Here is a 17,610-nt window from a genome sequence, read left to right as displayed (position 1 = left end):
GCATATAAAAGTGTGTAGTGCGTAAAACAATAAGTGTCGCCGCGGTAAAATTTGTCTGGCTTCAAGGAAAATCATTCGCAAATAGAGCGGAATATAATTATCTCACGAGATAATAAATTTTCGAAAAAATTATAAACAGCTGATATTTATTGAAATTATGTAAAACTTAAACAATCATGAAGGTAATATACTATTCTAAAACACTAATTTGGCTATTAATAATCAAACTGCATCCCACGAAGCACCTAAACCGAACGAAGAAATGATAAAATATACTGGTTGTCAAAGTGACACCCTCCAACATTCAAGGTAAATTTGATTTTTTAGGACGGGAAAAAGAGAGGGGGTATCCTTAACACTGTCGTCTTATTGAGCCTTAAAAATGATTAAAAGTCACGAAATATTTTATTCTACAACAATCATTAAAGGTCAGCTTTGAAAAAAAAATATTCGCGTAGGGTGTCAAAATGACACCCTTCGGCATTCTAGTGTTAAAGAAAAAAATAATCACCGTCCAACTTGCCAATGATGACATTCTGCAGTCAGGGATTCAAATAAATATCTCATTTCCTCATCACTCCTGTGTTTATTTCAATTCCTTTTTTATGTCTACGCCTGAGTTTTTTTTTGGCAAAAATTTAATAATAACCAATTTGGACTCAAAGGTAATACCAAAAGACAGGATGAATTACATGGGAAATTATAAATTAGTCGGTCAAAACGCAACTAAGTAACACATAGCTTTGAGATTGAAACAATTTTCGCCAATAAATTGGAATGATATTATTGGGATAAGAATTGATGGTAAATTAATATACAAATATTCCTTTTTCAGGACGTCGAACTGGACTTCATTCTCGATATTCATGCACATTCAAACCTTCAAGGAGTCTTCATATACGGGAATACTTATGATGACGTTTACAGGTACCTAAATAATATTTTAATTGATATTTTCTCTGGAAGTTTGCAATGACATTAATGCTCATGCCTTTGCTCCATGCACCTAAATTAATGCATTTTCATTCTTCTATGAACTTAAGGATATGGTTATATCGCTCATAGAATTTCTGAATCTATATGTGCAGAGATTGGAAAGGATATTAACATCTGGAAGACAGAATAATCGGGAACGAAGAATAATACTTTTACTCAATGGCATGAGTAAATTTATCTTATTATTAACAACTGAAATAAGATAATAAAAACCTTCCAACTTGGATATTTTGCCTTCCTGCAGTCAGCGATTCAAATATATATCTCATCTCAGACTAATTATCTCGAAATACTGTTTCCCAAATTCCTCAAAAGCACACACTATATGACAAAAATAAATCCTATGGCGACTTAGGAGCAGTCTTTATTGTCCTGTCAAACCAGTCTGGCGTATCTGAGAAGCAAAAAGATTTCGATAAGGCGATTACTGAGGGAAACGGGAAAGACCATAGAAGAGGAAAGAAGGGATTTGGTCTAGCATTCCTTTGATCGAGTTTCAGGCCTTTGATGGCGTGCGGAAAAAACAAATTCTTAAAACTGTTTTTGGCCCATCTCTTTCCATACATGGTTGATGGTTGACCAGCAGAAGTCATATCATGTCACTGTCACTGATATCAGGAACTAACTTAAATGCATATCAGAGCAAATTATCGAACTGAAGGATAAGCATTACACTAATAAAATTATAACTTCTTCGTTCGTCAATTTGCAATATTTGAATTCGATTTTTGGTTGATTTTTCTCCTTCATCGTTTCGTCATTCTTTTAAGATGAATAACAAGGGAAAATTGTAAATAGCATCTCATGAACAGGCTACAAATCAGCAATACAAAGCCAAATTATATGCCTTCCCAGGATAGAAAAGTCGCTCAATATGCTGCAAGATATATTGCTGAACTTTTTTTTTCAAACCTTACTTTATGTATCGTATTGATTTGGAGCATTGGTTCAGCGTTTACGAGAGACGACAAATAAACCATTTTTTATTTAGTGCCAGAAACTTTTCCTAAACTGTTGATTATGAGCCCTCGAGGCTTCAATTTTGAGAGAAAGATTGAATTACTGCTTGCATGAGCAATAAATTTGCTGAAATACGTCTTACTTTCAGCGAATAGTTGACATTGATACTCTAAAATCTGTTTAAATAGCATGATAGGCTCAAGATCTCAATTACAGCATTTTAATGACTAATTAAACGCGAAAAATGCATTAATCGTCTCTAAAATTGTTAATCAGAGTATGAGTGATAAATGAAACCATCGCTGATTCAAAATACGTACAAAAGAAGCCAAGAATGAGTTAGGTAGGACGGTTGCGATACATTAAAGACTTAATTGTGTCGTTAAAAATATTCTTGATATTTCACGAATAGCAATAATTTAATTGAACTCCAACCGATAGATAATACCGAATTTCGGCTTCAGAGTTCCCAATTTTCTAATACTCATTGTGGCAATCATAGTTCGTCCGCTAGTAATAAATAATGATGCTACGATAATTTTTATGCAATGGAATTTGGCTTATCTCTTGTAGAGTATCTGATGTATTCAACGCCATCCACACTACAAATGAAACAAGATATGTATTCCAACAGGTATGAACGACACATCGTGTTTCCCAAGATACTTGCCCATAACGCTGAAGACTACAATCCGGCAAATACCATGTACAACAGAGATACCATCAAAGCTGGGACGACAAGAAGGTATGTAAGAAGGATGTTGGAGGTCTATGAAAATTTCATACTTACGGTACCATCACAACTCCAGCTCCTAATGCCTTTTGGGTAGACTTAGACAAAAGATGATGTAAATAGTACTCAACGTATATAATAGAAAAAAGGGACTAACTTTGAAATGTACATAGTTCCTTGACGTTATGGTATTTTCAATAAAATTTTAAGAGGTAATATTTCTAAATTGCAATGAGATCATTACAATAAAGTTGTTACCTGCCTCGATGGCGAATTTTTTAGTCTTTACATTAAAACAGAGTCGAGTAGCAATAAATATCCCAATACCATTCAGACAACATTGCCGGCGTTAACATATGACATCCGTGTAATGTGCATATTAATCCAATAAAAATTGTATAAATATCTGTCAAATATCCGCCAAATAACGTTGTGGAGATGTCTAACAGTGGACATGTCCATATTACAACATCTCTTATATATCTTCACAACATCTAATGAGTAGATTATGGGTGAACATAATATGATTTTTGGTAATCCTAAGACATACAAACAAAACATTTGTGCTATTATACAGCATTCTATACAGAGCATATGCTACCTATGGATACTGCTTCGAAAAATAATTTCTTAATATCATGGATATAACAAGATGAATATCTATTCAACGCTATATTTACAGCTTGTCGAGGATGCAGTAGCGGATAAAGAAAAACTCAAGGGGGGCGCAAAAGATACCCTGAGTTACCTTTACTTTTATCCTAATAAAATATAATCAAGTCAAATTCTAAGTTTAAGAAGTTTTCAATTAAAGTGACTATGTAAAAATACAAGACAATGCCCTATTATGATATAAAAAAGTTACAATTGTGGTTCTGCAATGATTGGCAGTGCGGGCGGACCCACAAGGGGGGGCGCGCCCTCATCTGTACCCGCCACAACGAGGATGTTACAAATATGTAACGCTGTAAAAATATCATCATGAAATAACAACATATTTTGGATACATCAATCTGACTTAAATGTCCAAAGGGTATCGTCTGCTGCTTGGGAATAGTATTTTCAATAATAATAATATTAAAAAGTAATATTTCTAAAATCCAAGGACGGTATTCAAATAAAGTTTTTACCTGTTACGATCGCCAATTTTCTTTTGAGTCTTTGTATTATAACAGAGATATCGAGTCTTTTCCGTAGAACATTGAAATTATAATTGTTAAAAAAAGCTTTTAATTAATCCACATTTAAAATCAGTTTCCCCGGTTTCCTTTTCCCATTGATGCCAAGAACCCTCAAATTAATGAAAATGGTACAAAGATGGGAGAGGTTGAGACACAAAGAGTATACTTCGTAAAAAGCTAACAGATCCTAATTATTCATAGCCACATACCTGGCAAGTACACTAAAGAAGAATGATGAATAAAATCTCCAGTCACCAATTTATAAAAGAGATTCAGTAGGAAAGACGAATTATCTAAGGAGGGGTTTTTAAGGAGGAAACGCAGCCATTATCATTTCTTCAATTTTAGATTCTGTGTTCTAAGTACTTTCTAACGAGCGTTATAAGATCCTGTACCCACGAGCAATGATAAAATCTAGGATTTCTCGCCTAGTAGATACCTTAGATAGCCAAAACTAAGGTTTCGAAAACATAAAGCCGTATTGACCCTTTGGGACATTTTAATAAAAGAATGTTTAGTAAAAAAAGTTAAATAAAAATTTTATATAACATTTTCGTATGCCCAAACTAGATTTATACAAAATCATATACCTTCTTTTGATCTCTACCAACACTGGATGGAAACATGTAGCACTGTTGCCTATGTAACACATTTTTGATTGTATTTAAGAAATTTAATATATAACTTTTTCGGTTTGCCAGAGTATATACTTTAAAATATGTTGTACTTATAACAACTTGATATAGAAAAATTGCATTCATTGAAAAATTTCCTTAACATTGTTATACAAGAACTTTTTTTTTTACGATGTTATCTCGTAGTCCTCCGCGGCGTTCTTCAACAACTTCGACCTGAAGACGCCTGGCGGAATGAAGGTGAAACTGTTGTCACCCTAAGACAAACAACGGGGCGAAAACCCGAAAGATAGAGACATCTTCTTAGTGTTTTGTTACGTAGGGTAAATGCGACTTAAGAGAGAAGTAAAATGCTCCTTTCGGTATCGGTGTCCCTGGAGACCTCTCGTTTGATAATTGGCTATAGTCCTTCTTCCAATAAACTTGAGCAATCACGCGAGTTCCACGTAATTCTCGAGGTGTGTCCGATCACGAGGCTAACGCAGGCGCACGTTCGAGGTTCTGCTCAGGGCAATGTATGTCCGTCCCCAAGGCGACCATTTATCTTCCCTTTCGGGCCTTGCTTGGCAACTACTCCCCTGGCAATCATCCATACACAGCCATTCTCCGGACCTCCGCCACAAAGATTTTCTATCGCCGGTAAATGTGCCGCATATTTTTCCCTTATATTTCTATGCGCGCTCCATTTTATAGAAATCTATTACGGGTTAAAAATACCTACATAAAAAATATCAATATAAATTTTTTCTATGTATATGATAATGGCCTGACAGCCGAAACCAGGAGTCAATTTTTGAATAAAATGTGGAAGTAACGAAGTGTTTTTCATTGCTAATACGGAGCCAGTTTCGATTCAATCTATTATGACTAGAACTTAGCTGTCATATTTCCCTACCAATTATTGGGAGTCAGATATTTTTTATTGTCAATACTTATTGGCTATCGTATAAGGAGCATGAAGTTGGAATACTTATCGGAGGCTTCTGGGTTCAATGCTAGAGCGAAGTCATCGGATAACCCCAATCAATAATCCTCCTAGCGCGAGGTGGTCATGTGAAAGAAAGTAAACGCGTGCCAACAACTCATAGGTGTGACCTTGCCTGTGAATAGCTCTACAATCACCGCTATAGTTACCAACTATATTCGTCAACTACTGGGATCATAAATTATTTTTTTACGAACCTGTGTACTATTCCACGTAAACATTCCCGATAATTTTCGCTCGGTCAGTACAACTTTTGTCATCAACAACCATTGTCCAGGAAAACTCAATTCCGTATGGAGGAAAACTTTATCTGTACCTGAGCATGAAGTTTTCCTGCACTAGTTTTGAAAGCCAAGCACAGGATTTGTACGCCACTCCTTTGTGCTTTTTGCAATAAACGACACGCATCCTTTTGCACGTGGCATACAAAAAGTGGTCTAAGCTCCGCACGTGCACTAAAATAATAGAGGCAGTAGGGATCTGAATTTCCTCTAACGTAAGCCTGTACTGAGGCCCCCCCAGTGGATAGAACGGACCCTTCTAGGATTACTTCTACACTTCAGTAGGATGCTTCCAGTCCGCGACACAGCCTTGTCCGTCCCAACTATTTCCTTTATATCTCACCGCTCCTCTGTTACCATTACCGCTGACGGCCCTCAGTGAGCATTTATCCTCAATGCGCCCCGGGGTACCTGGAAATATCCGTTGCGGGCAGCCTTTTGAAAGATTCGAGCCGACTGCGAGCGACACACGCAGCCGTGAAGCACCTTTTGCGCATCACTCCAGCCCGCTGTTCTTTACCGCTGTCGCTTCAAACGGCCAGAGGAAAAACGCTGGATTACGCCGCTGGGATGGGCTTTGTCGCTGGCGGTTGGGTCGATGGGCTGCGAATTGCCGAGGCCGAGGCCTTTTGGGACTCGAGGCCCGAGTGGGCGTTGAAAACGCTCGCCTCCCCACTATGATAAGTCGATGGGTCGGAGAGACGCGGTTTAGCGTTAAAGAGGATGGTGCCCCGCGACAACAATCTCTTTCATCATTGTCATAAACAGCGGACGACCGCTAAAAAACGAGGGAAAAAACTTTCAACGCTGCACTTTCAGTATCGGACTAATTTTTCCCAGGATAACACCCGAGTAGTCTCTCTCTTTTTTTCTAGCAAGGCGTAAAAATGAAAGGGAATTAAAATAAAGACATTTATTTCAATGCAAAAAAATTACACCCGTATACATCAGTGAAATTAGGCACCCCAGAAATAGCAATCATTTGTAGAGATTGCCATTCCATGAAAATAGACAATGCTCGGAAGTACATTTTACAAAATATTTTTAAGCAAAAGAAGCTCATCTATGATTCATAACATAAACTAGTCTTCTTAAACAATGGATAAAAAGTATGTGAATAAGAAATGGTTACGGATTACAATCAGAATGAAATAATAGGAAAGTATTATAAAATCAAAATGTAATCAAATAAAATTTAGATAAATTTTATGAGAAAGCAGCTAAGAAATGTGATTCAGGCTATTAACAGGATCCTTAATTCCATAAATACAGTATTTTTGTATGCAAAATTCTCACTAGGAAAATAGCTATGTTATAAAACGGCGTTTTTCTCCTAAATGAGCAAAAATCATCAAATTTTTATTCACCGTACCGGACGCTAGACTATAGAATTATTTAACTTTGAAATTTAAATACTCGTTTATAAGATATTTTTATGAGAACGCACCTTAAAACTCCGCATCAACAATCTCTTTCATCACTGTCATAAACAGCGGACGACCACTAAAAAACGAGAGAAAAATCTTTCAACCCTTTACGCTGCACTTTCTGAATTGGACTAATGTTTTCCTGGATAACGCCCGAGTAGTCACTTTTTTGTAGAAAGGCGAAAAAATATCACGGAATAAGTATTTTGCATGCAAAATTCTCACTAGAAAAATAGCAATCTTAGAAAATGGATTTTTTTCCTAAATGAGCAAAAATCATCAAATTTTATACATCCTAACTTAACCTAGACTATAGAACACTATGACTTTGTAATTCATACGCTCTCTTTTATGAGATATTTTTATGAGAATGTAACTAAGAAATACGTGTCAGGTTATTTACATCGCCCTTAATTACATTTTTTCTCCCGCCACTCCCTCCAACGAGAATGTAATGTCTCTGTAAAAGTAATTACACCAGGTTTAATTTGATTTACCTATTTCTCTGGCAAGAATGTTAATTATATCATCAACTGATTTTTTTCTAACGTTTTCAGGTTTTTTATTCCAAATTTTTTCCAAGGACATGCTGTTGAAACTTTTATAATGAAGAACCATAGCTAATAGGCATAAACTGGGAAAAGAATTTCTTTGTATTTAGCATTTCAGTGACAATCATGTAGAATTCTAGAGATGACATGGCAATATCTCGACATGGTTAATTAGTTAAAATTCTCAGAGAACATGCTTTAAATATTAAAAAATGGTAATTAGTTTTTTTAGATTTCTCAGTGAACTAGTCCTAAATGTACAAACTAATCGGTAAGTGCAAAACGCATGTATTACTCACTCACTCAGTGATTCAACGCGAGGGTTGGTTTGGATAGGTGATGGTTGAGCTCACGCCGGACTAGATCACAGGTGCTGAATTACTGATATTTTATCAGACCTTTCCCTGACATTTACAGAACAACAAACCACAGGCCAAGATTGATAAATTTGATCCTTTTTATTCATAAAAATCATTAACATATATTTCAATAATTAATTCAAATTGCTGCATATGCTACTTCAGAAAAATTATATCAATGTAAAATTTTATTGTTCTTTGGTTATGTTTTTGTATAATGCATAGTTCAGGAATTTTTATGATGCCTTGATTTTAATTCAGTTGCCCTTCATTCAATTTCACGTAAACCTTTTGGCGATTTCAACTTGGCAGATACTTCAAAATTTTCATTTTGAGGGCGTTAGGGGCAGTGGTACATCTAGCGTAGTGGGATATTTAAGGTAGAAGCGCCAGTTCCTTTCCCTGGGCCATATCGCATTCTGAGGATTTTTATTTGGGAGTTTGTCACTTCACCCGGGATAAAAACCCGGGACCTCACGATCAGCAACCAAGCGTTCTACCCAATAGGCTACCATGCTACCCAATTTAACACATAATGAGGAAATTAGCAATGCTTAGATGTAAGCATGTATATGACAGCGTTATAAATCATAATTGTTTTTCAAAAAATCACTCCATATCGAATCACAATAAGTTTATCCAAAACATTAAATTACGTTCTAAATTATATTTTTTTAAATTTATATTTATCTTTGATTTACGATACAAATTAATTTAAAAATAGAAATAATTTGCACGGTCTGCATCGCAACCGCCATCTGTTGTAACCACAACGTACTTGCTAGAGTAAGCTGTGGTTCAAAATAAGGCAGCAAATGTAAGGCAGGCGTAAAATAAAAAAGTACAATTTTAAATGTAATTTTAATGCTTTGGATAGCACTCATTGTTTATGTAATTATTTAATCAAGCCCTTGAGTGCCTACTTGCACTTCACGAGTCCTTGTATGCACTGCAAGAGCGTGTAGAATGGTTGTGTTTTTACTGAAATTCACTGCTCCACTACTCTAAATGCAGTAGTCTCTCAGTCATAATTTTTTGTGAGATATTTTTTTGTGTATAAAAAACATTCCGTAAAATTTTCACTTGTTTTCATTCATAATTTTTAAATATTGACCTGCCAAAATCGACGTTAAAAGACTTTCGGCATTGTTTGACAAGCTAAAAAAAGGAATGTATTCTCAGTACTAGCCTTAAACTGCAAGTAGTTTTTTTTTTATTCAACTCAAAATTAAAATGTTATTAGTGAGTCCCGTTTCCTTCCTAAGATTTATGACGTTAAAAGGTTAGTATTGACAAATTTTTCCCAATTTTTACGGAAAGATTTTGACTGACTCTGTCATGATAGAAATATTTAAAAAATTGTTTCCTAATGGTTCTCTTCATGCTAAACACACTGGTTTTTTTATTATTCTGATAACTTTTGAAATAGGCTCGAAAAAAAGCTTTATGCAAAATACGTTTTTCGTCAAAATCTTGAGGAGAAACTTGTTAATGGCACCAAAGTCATTTCAGAGCCATTAGCCCACTACTTGTAACAGTCAGAAAACCGGGAAGACAATAACTGTTTGGTATTCTTTGGATTCACCATAAGTAGGTTACATTTACACCTGAATGCTACCTCGCAGGCCGCTTAAAAAGGCGTGCGGAAGGGGGTGTTAAGACGCCAGCCGTTTACATATAAAAAGCAAATGCTAGAGCCAAATAACGACTAGCATTTATTAAAGTTTTTATGGCTCGTGGAAAAAACGAATTCCCATATCCGTTTGGCAAAATATGTCGTACCGCTTCTGTCGGAGCTGGAATTACAGTGGGGCTCTAAGATGTTCTCTGTGTAGCTCTTATGGGGGTTCGGTTAGTGTGGTGGCTATTCTGTTGGCTTCCCACCCCGTGGGCTCGGGTTCAAATCCAGAAGGTGGCAGAGAATTTTCCGATCCATGCTTGAAAGATGTGTGGAGGACGTTTCAAGCGCAACACTCCGTCTCCCACACACCAGATTTTTAATATACTCGGGCGTGTGTTATTGAGACATAAACACACTATGATTGAAAAATGTGAAGAGATGAGGCACAAAATTGTTCTCATTGCATGCTTGTGATTTGTTACATCTTACATTCAAAATGTATTGCATTAGCAGGATTAAATATCACTGACTATTTTTATCCATAATTTTACGAAGAGACTGGTAGCATCTATTGTGTGCAGTTATTATATTTGCAACGAAAAATTTGTGATGTTATCAACGTGAAAGAGATGGTGTTCGAATAAAAAACAGTACTTTTGTTATGAATTGTCCAATCATATAATTGAAATAAGAAGAACCTTCTCTGAAGTTGAAATATAAGACACATTCTCTGAATACTTTTTGCAGCTATAATAGATTTCCCATTCGTGTATCAAACGATAGTGTGGTTATTAAGTCGCATGTAAGACAAACTTAACTTCATCCTAACATTAAAAGTATGTACAGAAAGGAGCGGCTTATTAATTATATTCCCATATAATTAAATTATTGTTATATCTCATTAGTCTACTTTTTTACTGAAAGAAGTTATCTGGCTCTTAATTGGTAATTTATTTTTATAACTCAATTTTTTTGTATTCATTCATTCATGAATTTTGATGTAATCATTGAAACATAAATTATTTGGAAACGTGAACCAATAAGCAAGCCTAAATCAATTTTATGCCCTTAAAAAAATATCAGGTGCTATTCCATAATTTAAGCAACGCCTGAGGAAAAAAAATTTCTTCAAGACAAAATATACATTGACTCCATTATAATTTGTCTTTTTCGCCATATAAACGACTATTTTGAAAAATCCAGCACAAAGAGTGCCTTATATGACTCAGTTAAAGATTTTATCGAATTTGGAAACCTTCTAATGATAATTCAAGAAGAATAGCAGAAAATTAAAAATTAAAAAAATTACTTCTCAAAGTTCTGCCAGTTCCATTAAAAAGTCTTGGAAAGGCCAAATTCTTCGAAAAGTATTCGAGCGCTAAAAAGGTCACAAAAAGTTACTTTTTTTAATTTGGGTTTCATTTAACTTCACCAATGGACATATGCAAAGATATCTCGAAAATTATCTGAAGAAGAAATTCGAGAGATTCCTTTGTGTTCTATTATAATAAGGTCGAATTGTGAAACTCAGCTGCGCTCAGAATATGGAGCCTTAAAGAGTCCAAACTTTTATGAATAACGGCCACAAAAGTATCAAATTCATTGCATCGTGAGAGCAATATGTATGTTGGGATTAAAAAAATTGCTATCATAAAAATAACCCAGGTTTACGTTTGAAAATTCATCAATCGTAAGTTTAAAAAATATATATGAAATGCCTCAATACCTTCATAGCCAAATATGAGGATATTATTTGCTACATTACCGTTCATTAAAACATAAAACTGAATGAAGCATAATATACTTAAGAAATAATTACTACCGCTATCACGAAGAATGTATCTTTCGAAATAAATGACCAAAATAATATGGTTTTCTCACATTCCTCCACCTCCTCTTTACATCAAACTTGAGGGAAGGTTTAGATTTTTAACGAGATCGAAAGAGTTTTCAGAAAACGATATTTAAAACTAAGCGGTAAATATTAATATTAACCATACTGCCATCCTACATTAAAAGTCAGTGGTTAATTCTACAATTACGACATTCGTGAGAATGTTTAATATTGCCAGGAGAGTTTTACTATCAGACCTTCAGTCATAAGATTTTATTAAAGCACAAATTCACTCGAAGGAGTTAATAGATTTTCTCGGATCTCTATTGATACATTCAACTTGGTGTCGGCCAAGGAAATAATACTTTTGCACGGCAAATTTAATGGATAGAAACTGTTTATTTCGCAAAAAAATATTTTGTAATCCCCGAACAGTTTCTGCACCCATGCTGCCACCGCTCTTGGAAACACAATTCTTTAATCCATCTAATTTGAAAATTTTCAAACTGTTATAATTAGGGAATTTGAAAAAGAAACTTCAAAACGAACTTTTTATCGAATCCAGCGCATTTCCTGAGGAAGTACAATGAATTATTTTTCATCAACTGAAATGTAGATTTTTATTTTTTTGTCATGAACTACCACTAAGCTAAAAATATTTTGGCTGTAGAAAAGCCATATATATTTTATTAAGGAAGAGCACTCTGTGGAAAACACTGTATTTTATCATTAAGATTCTCATAAATTGGTTAGGCATGCCGTTTGCCCAGAACTTTTCCTCTTGAATTAAAAAACGCATCTAATCATTGCTTTTGGACATAATTGATGTACAAAATAATAACGGGACGCAAAACACATGAACACTCTTCTTACGATGAGTGTAAGGCACAAATTGTGTAAAAATATCGCCATTGGTTTTTTTCCCGTGACCAGACAATCTGCTCTGTAGAGTTATATTTGCACAGTTTCGCGACCAGCTCTTCCGCATTGCCCGAGGCGTTGCAGAAAGGTCATCTCGTGAATTTTGAGCCCCGAAACGTAAACACTACCATCCCTATCGCATTGATCTTTGGCTCTCATAGCACGCATCCGCCTCAGGTGCTCCAAACAGCAGCATCAAAATCGATTCGAATCACCTCTTAAACAATCCTCATGTAATTACGAACTTGACTCTCATGTATATTACAAATACTCTACATTTGACGATTTCAATCGGACATACTAATCTTCGCCTAAACTATTTTGACAAAATATGAATACATTGATTTGCATGAGTAGCGTAAACGTGATACCGGAAAGGACATTATGTGAGTTAACTTTCGTTCACTGAATTGCTTACGATATAGTTCCATTTTCTTAGGCCAGTAGAATCATACTTTCATCATTTTATTGGCTACAGATAATTGAAATTGAGCTCGTTTCAAAAATTGACGTTCCTATCAACAACAAATCAGTTTTATACAATCTGCAGCGTTTTTATTATTTTCATAACATCCTTCATTAGTGAGATATGAAGTGAAACACTTTGCACTTTCCACATGAAAATTAATTAAACTACAGTCGACATATTTTGCTGCACTGCAGCATTATGAACACTAAACCAAGAAATTAACCATACCAATATAAAAACAAAAATGCACACTCGCAAACTCACTGCATTTTTGTATTTATATCGATATGGTTAATTTCTTGGTTTAGTCTTGATGATGCTGCAGAGCAGCGTAACATGTCGACTGTAGTTTAATAAATTTTCATGTGGAAAGAGCAAAGTGTTTCACTTCATATCTCATAATGGACCTCCACAAAGTATCTGCCTCATCCATCCAATTCATATACCTAGTCCAGATGGGTGTTGATTATAAGTTAAGCAAAACCAATCTGGACTAGTTGTAGTTATTCATCCTTCATTAGTGCATAGCCTCTTCAATTCGACAATGAAACTTCGAATATTGAAACATTTCATCTAGTTCAGAGTATTAGCATTTATTTTTCAATACCATCATCACCTTCTGCTGATACCTTACGTGAGGATACCAATCGTATAAATTACGCTACCCTTGATTTCTAGCGTCACTGCCAGTTAATCCTCGATGGGTATCTTTTGACACGTCATCCTCCATCTTGGTGGATATCCCGGGCGGGGGGTAACTTGGCTCCCGATGAGAAAGCAGTTCGATCGAAAGTTCTTTCAACGGTCGTTCCTCCCCCCTTCCCCTCCCATTATTCCCCTTAATTCCATGTCTTTTCAATGGCATTGGGATTCCATACCGTCTCCACCTGGTACAGCCACTTAGCTCCGAAGCCAATCTCGGCCGCCCCCGGCCATCGTATGCGCATCGGCCGATAGAGGCGCAGCGATCGCCCAAGCATCGGCTTCATTCCCTCCGCGAGCCTCTAGCCTCATCCGCAGCAGCAGACGGTAAGAAACTCCGCTTTTGATAATCAATTTTCATTCACTTGAGTGTCAAAAATCGCAAGATTAGTTTCACGTAGCTCTTCAATCCATGGATCTGTGGATGTTGAATTTCTATTTGAGACATTTACTTATTTTCGTTAATAAGTGTCCACGGCTTTTGTCAATTGCGTTTACTCTTTTAATTTTCTACAAGTGTGATAGGATTACAACTTTTGTGTAATAACAATTTCTTATTGTTGCATTGTGATTGCATTTCGCAATGTATTTTTGTTCACATATTTTTATTCATTTTATTCATTGTATAAAGGCACATGTAGCTATGGTGAATCATGGATGAGCTGCTTTTGTTTAAAACTATTTTGTAAAATGTGCTGACGAGCGATGTCTTTTTTCATTGAATGGCAACCCCCACAAAAGATTGTATCTCCTGGGGTGCCTAATTTCACTGATTATCTATGTATCTCGGAGTAATATTTGGGCAGTGGAATAAATATATTTATTATTATTATTATTATCATCATCATCATCTCATTCAAGGCCTTCTTTTGCCGTTCTCTCTGTCCACTTATCTAGAGGTATTTCTCTATTAGGCCACCATGTCTCATAACAAGACTAATTCAATTATTCCATCCTTTGCTTAAGATTTACAGGAGACTCCTCCTTTTTCTAACTGCCTCAGGAATTCTTCATCACTCGCCCTAGGGATTCATGACACCTTCATCTAATTCTGTATAATTATATTTCTAATTCATAGCTAGGCGTCCGGGTTGTCCTCCGCGTCGATTCATCTTCGTGATCATAGTTCTGCCTGCGTTGTAGCAGGCATTTTCAGGCTTCGGGCCTCTTCAAAGCTGAGAATGTCTACTGCAACGCCGGCGAAACTGTCGTAACGAAGATGAGTCGACGCGGAGGACAACCCGGAAGCATAGCTACGCCTACTGCACCACCGCGCGGAAGCCTCCATCTGCATTTTCAATTCACATCTTATCTTGAAACTTAGACATTTTTGTTTCTGTTATCGTCTAATTGAGCAGACGCTATAAAAATGTTGCCAATGACTATAACTTCCATACCTATATTTTCAGGGCAAGCTAAAGATTCAGGTGCCTCATTCGTGGACGCAGGATAGATAAAATAACCTACGTCGTATTCTTCTACACCATTTACATTTCAAGTACAGGTTTCAAGGCCTGAGGGTACCATCATAAGCTTATTGTAGTTTTTTATTGTTAAAAAAATACGGGTCATTTACACGCTTAATTCCGTCAGAGAGTGACATTTTGAACAAAAAAAGCGATAACCCTTGCCCAATGATGCCAATTAGGTGAGGAGCATCGTGTAAATGCAAAACGTGGAGTAAAAATCGACTTTAACTATAAATACTTGTTTTGAATACTTACTGAATTTAGGGTTACTACTAGAAGCCTGTTCGAGGGAGAAAAAATATATAAATTTGCTGAGTCCATAGATGTCATTTAATCATCATTACCCCTTATTTAAAGCGGTAATGCCATTATTAGGTACAAATGACAGAGTTCCTTGGGCAACACACGTAATTTTGGTTACATTGGGGTGGTGGAGGTTTTCACGCTTAGCTTATGTCCAACACATTAATCTCCTCGAACGAGTTGAGGAAGCATGGACATGAATTGCATGGTTTGGGTACAAGGTAATACACAAAACTAGTGTACACATTAAAATACATGCATCGAAAATAAATATTTCAAGTGTGCTGATGAAGTTTGATTTTACTAAATTTTATCAAATTGTTTTCACAAACCCTATTTTCTCCTTTCTGTTGAAGATATATCACAACAAGTGCGTAAATATATTTTTAATTTTCAATTCTCAGCACTTCCGATAGTATTATTATTAAAGTATTCTGCCGATTAAGGTAGGTTTCCATGGAGAGCTTGAGAAGAATTCCGTGAGCCTCCCCTTCCAGTATGCACTTTCCTCTTCAATTCACAATACGACCTACTCCCTTTCTGTGTATCTAAAGGTCCTATTCTTTTCCTTCCTCTCCCTGATTTGCAAGCATACATTAGTGCAAGCATGCAAGCAAATACATTATTGCAAGCATGAAATAAGACTTTTTCAGATAGTATGGAATAATAAATTAGAAACTGAGAAAGTCTTCCTTTACACCTTCCTTCCAACCGAAACATTGCACGCAACAAGAGGATAATAACCTCTATGTATTGAACCGGAAGCCTTTAATCCCCATTTTTATACAAGATAGCCCTTTGCTATAACTGTCTATATTTGGCCTCACTATGGCCAAATGCTTTCCTGCAAGCAGGTTTTTTCCCTTCTTAGGCGTCTTACACCTTTCATCGCTTGATTCATACGCACTATCTGCGGTCCTTTTTGGTATCATTTTACCACTGACCTCCTTATCCACGGGAGACTGCGCCATAGAAATTTCTTTTCCAGTAAGACTCTTTTCTTTCCAGTCTTTCACATTTCTTGTAAAATAATCTTTGCTGGTATCAATAATTTTCACAATTTTGGACTGGAATACATTTTCTTCGCCTCCTCGCATTATTTCTCTGAAATTAGCTCCCTTCATATTCGATTTCTCCATGAGGGCATTTTCCAGAACATTGAAAGGCTCCTCGCCACAAAGGAAATTCCTATCATTCTGGATTTATCATCAGTGAAATGCCTTTCCTGAAACTATCGCAAATATCTGATTCCCAAGATGTTCATTAAATCAAGCCTCAACTTTCATAGCCGATGACCTACTTCAAGTTATGCTTTCCGTAGATCTCAAACATTTTCTTTAAATTCCGAATGATCTAATCGTTCTTGTTAATTTTCGTGAGATCTTCTTTATTGCATGATATTTCCTTCCTAACACGGATAAAAAAAACTTCAAATAGCTATTTCTTTTATAACGTCCTGTAGTAAATACAAAAGTTTGATTATGATCTAAGTATAATTTTCTTATTGAAAATTTTATTGAAGAATCAAATACTAGAGTAATCAACAATTAAAATGACTCGTATATATTATTGCAAGCATGAAAACTTCTAATGTACTCTTTTTTGCCTTTATCCTTGCCCATTGCATTTCCATATTTTTCATAAATCTGCACTTAGTTTCGAAAATACTGGCATCTTTGAAATAACAAGATTTATTCGGCTAAAACGCCCCTTTAAGTTCCCTTTAGTACAATGACCACCTAAAGATGTAAGGATCTTCCCTTCCACCAGTCGATTGCTGATTTCTTGTCACAGTTATCAAAGGATACCATTTGATTTTAAATATAAAGCTGTAGATAAATCAGATTGCAGAGAAAGAGAATTTCAGTGAGGCATGCTACCCCTATGTCTATTGCCACTTCATTCTACCAGTGCTTATAATATTATAATACTGCTCAAAGCGAAATGGATTGAAATCGACGATTTTCCGCCACCCCAATTTCTGCTAGTACACAACGTCTCGTTCGACAATCAAACTTTTAGTATACTCGAAACAAGTATAAATGCATAAAAAGAATTTTCAAAATAACCACCAATTTTATCGACAAGTTGCCGCACTGAGTGATGAAAATCGTAAAACAATTCTCGATTGCGGATTATCATTGGTTTTGAAAAAACCTATATTCCATAACATGATGCTTAAG

The 17,610-nt window shown here is 35.8% G+C and overlaps 2 protein-coding genes across 2 annotated transcripts in view; one reads left to right on the top strand and one right to left on the bottom strand.

Moving 5' to 3' along the window:
* Window positions 1-17,610, bottom strand: part of LOC124170977 (ELAV-like protein 1) — a 733,134-nt gene that overhangs the window by 652,152 nt on the left and 63,372 nt on the right. The window lies entirely within an intron of this gene.
* The window catches only part of LOC124171152 (cytosolic carboxypeptidase 6), a 297,445-nt gene that overhangs the window by 241,500 nt on the left and 38,335 nt on the right, over window positions 1-17,610 (top strand). The window contains exons 9-10 of the mRNA XM_046550289.1: window positions 836-927; window positions 2,591-2,701. Coding sequence (XP_046406245.1) covers window positions 836-927; window positions 2,591-2,701 — 203 coding nt within the window. The remainder of the gene's footprint in view (window positions 1-835; window positions 928-2,590; window positions 2,702-17,610) is intronic.

Source organism: Ischnura elegans, chromosome X (assembly GCF_921293095.1).
Source record: "Ischnura elegans chromosome X, ioIscEleg1.1, whole genome shotgun sequence".
NCBI lineage: Eukaryota > Metazoa > Arthropoda > Insecta > Odonata > Coenagrionidae > Ischnura > Ischnura elegans.
The sequence above is the reverse complement of the archived record's forward strand: the minus strand, read 5'-3'. Positions and strand labels throughout refer to the sequence as shown.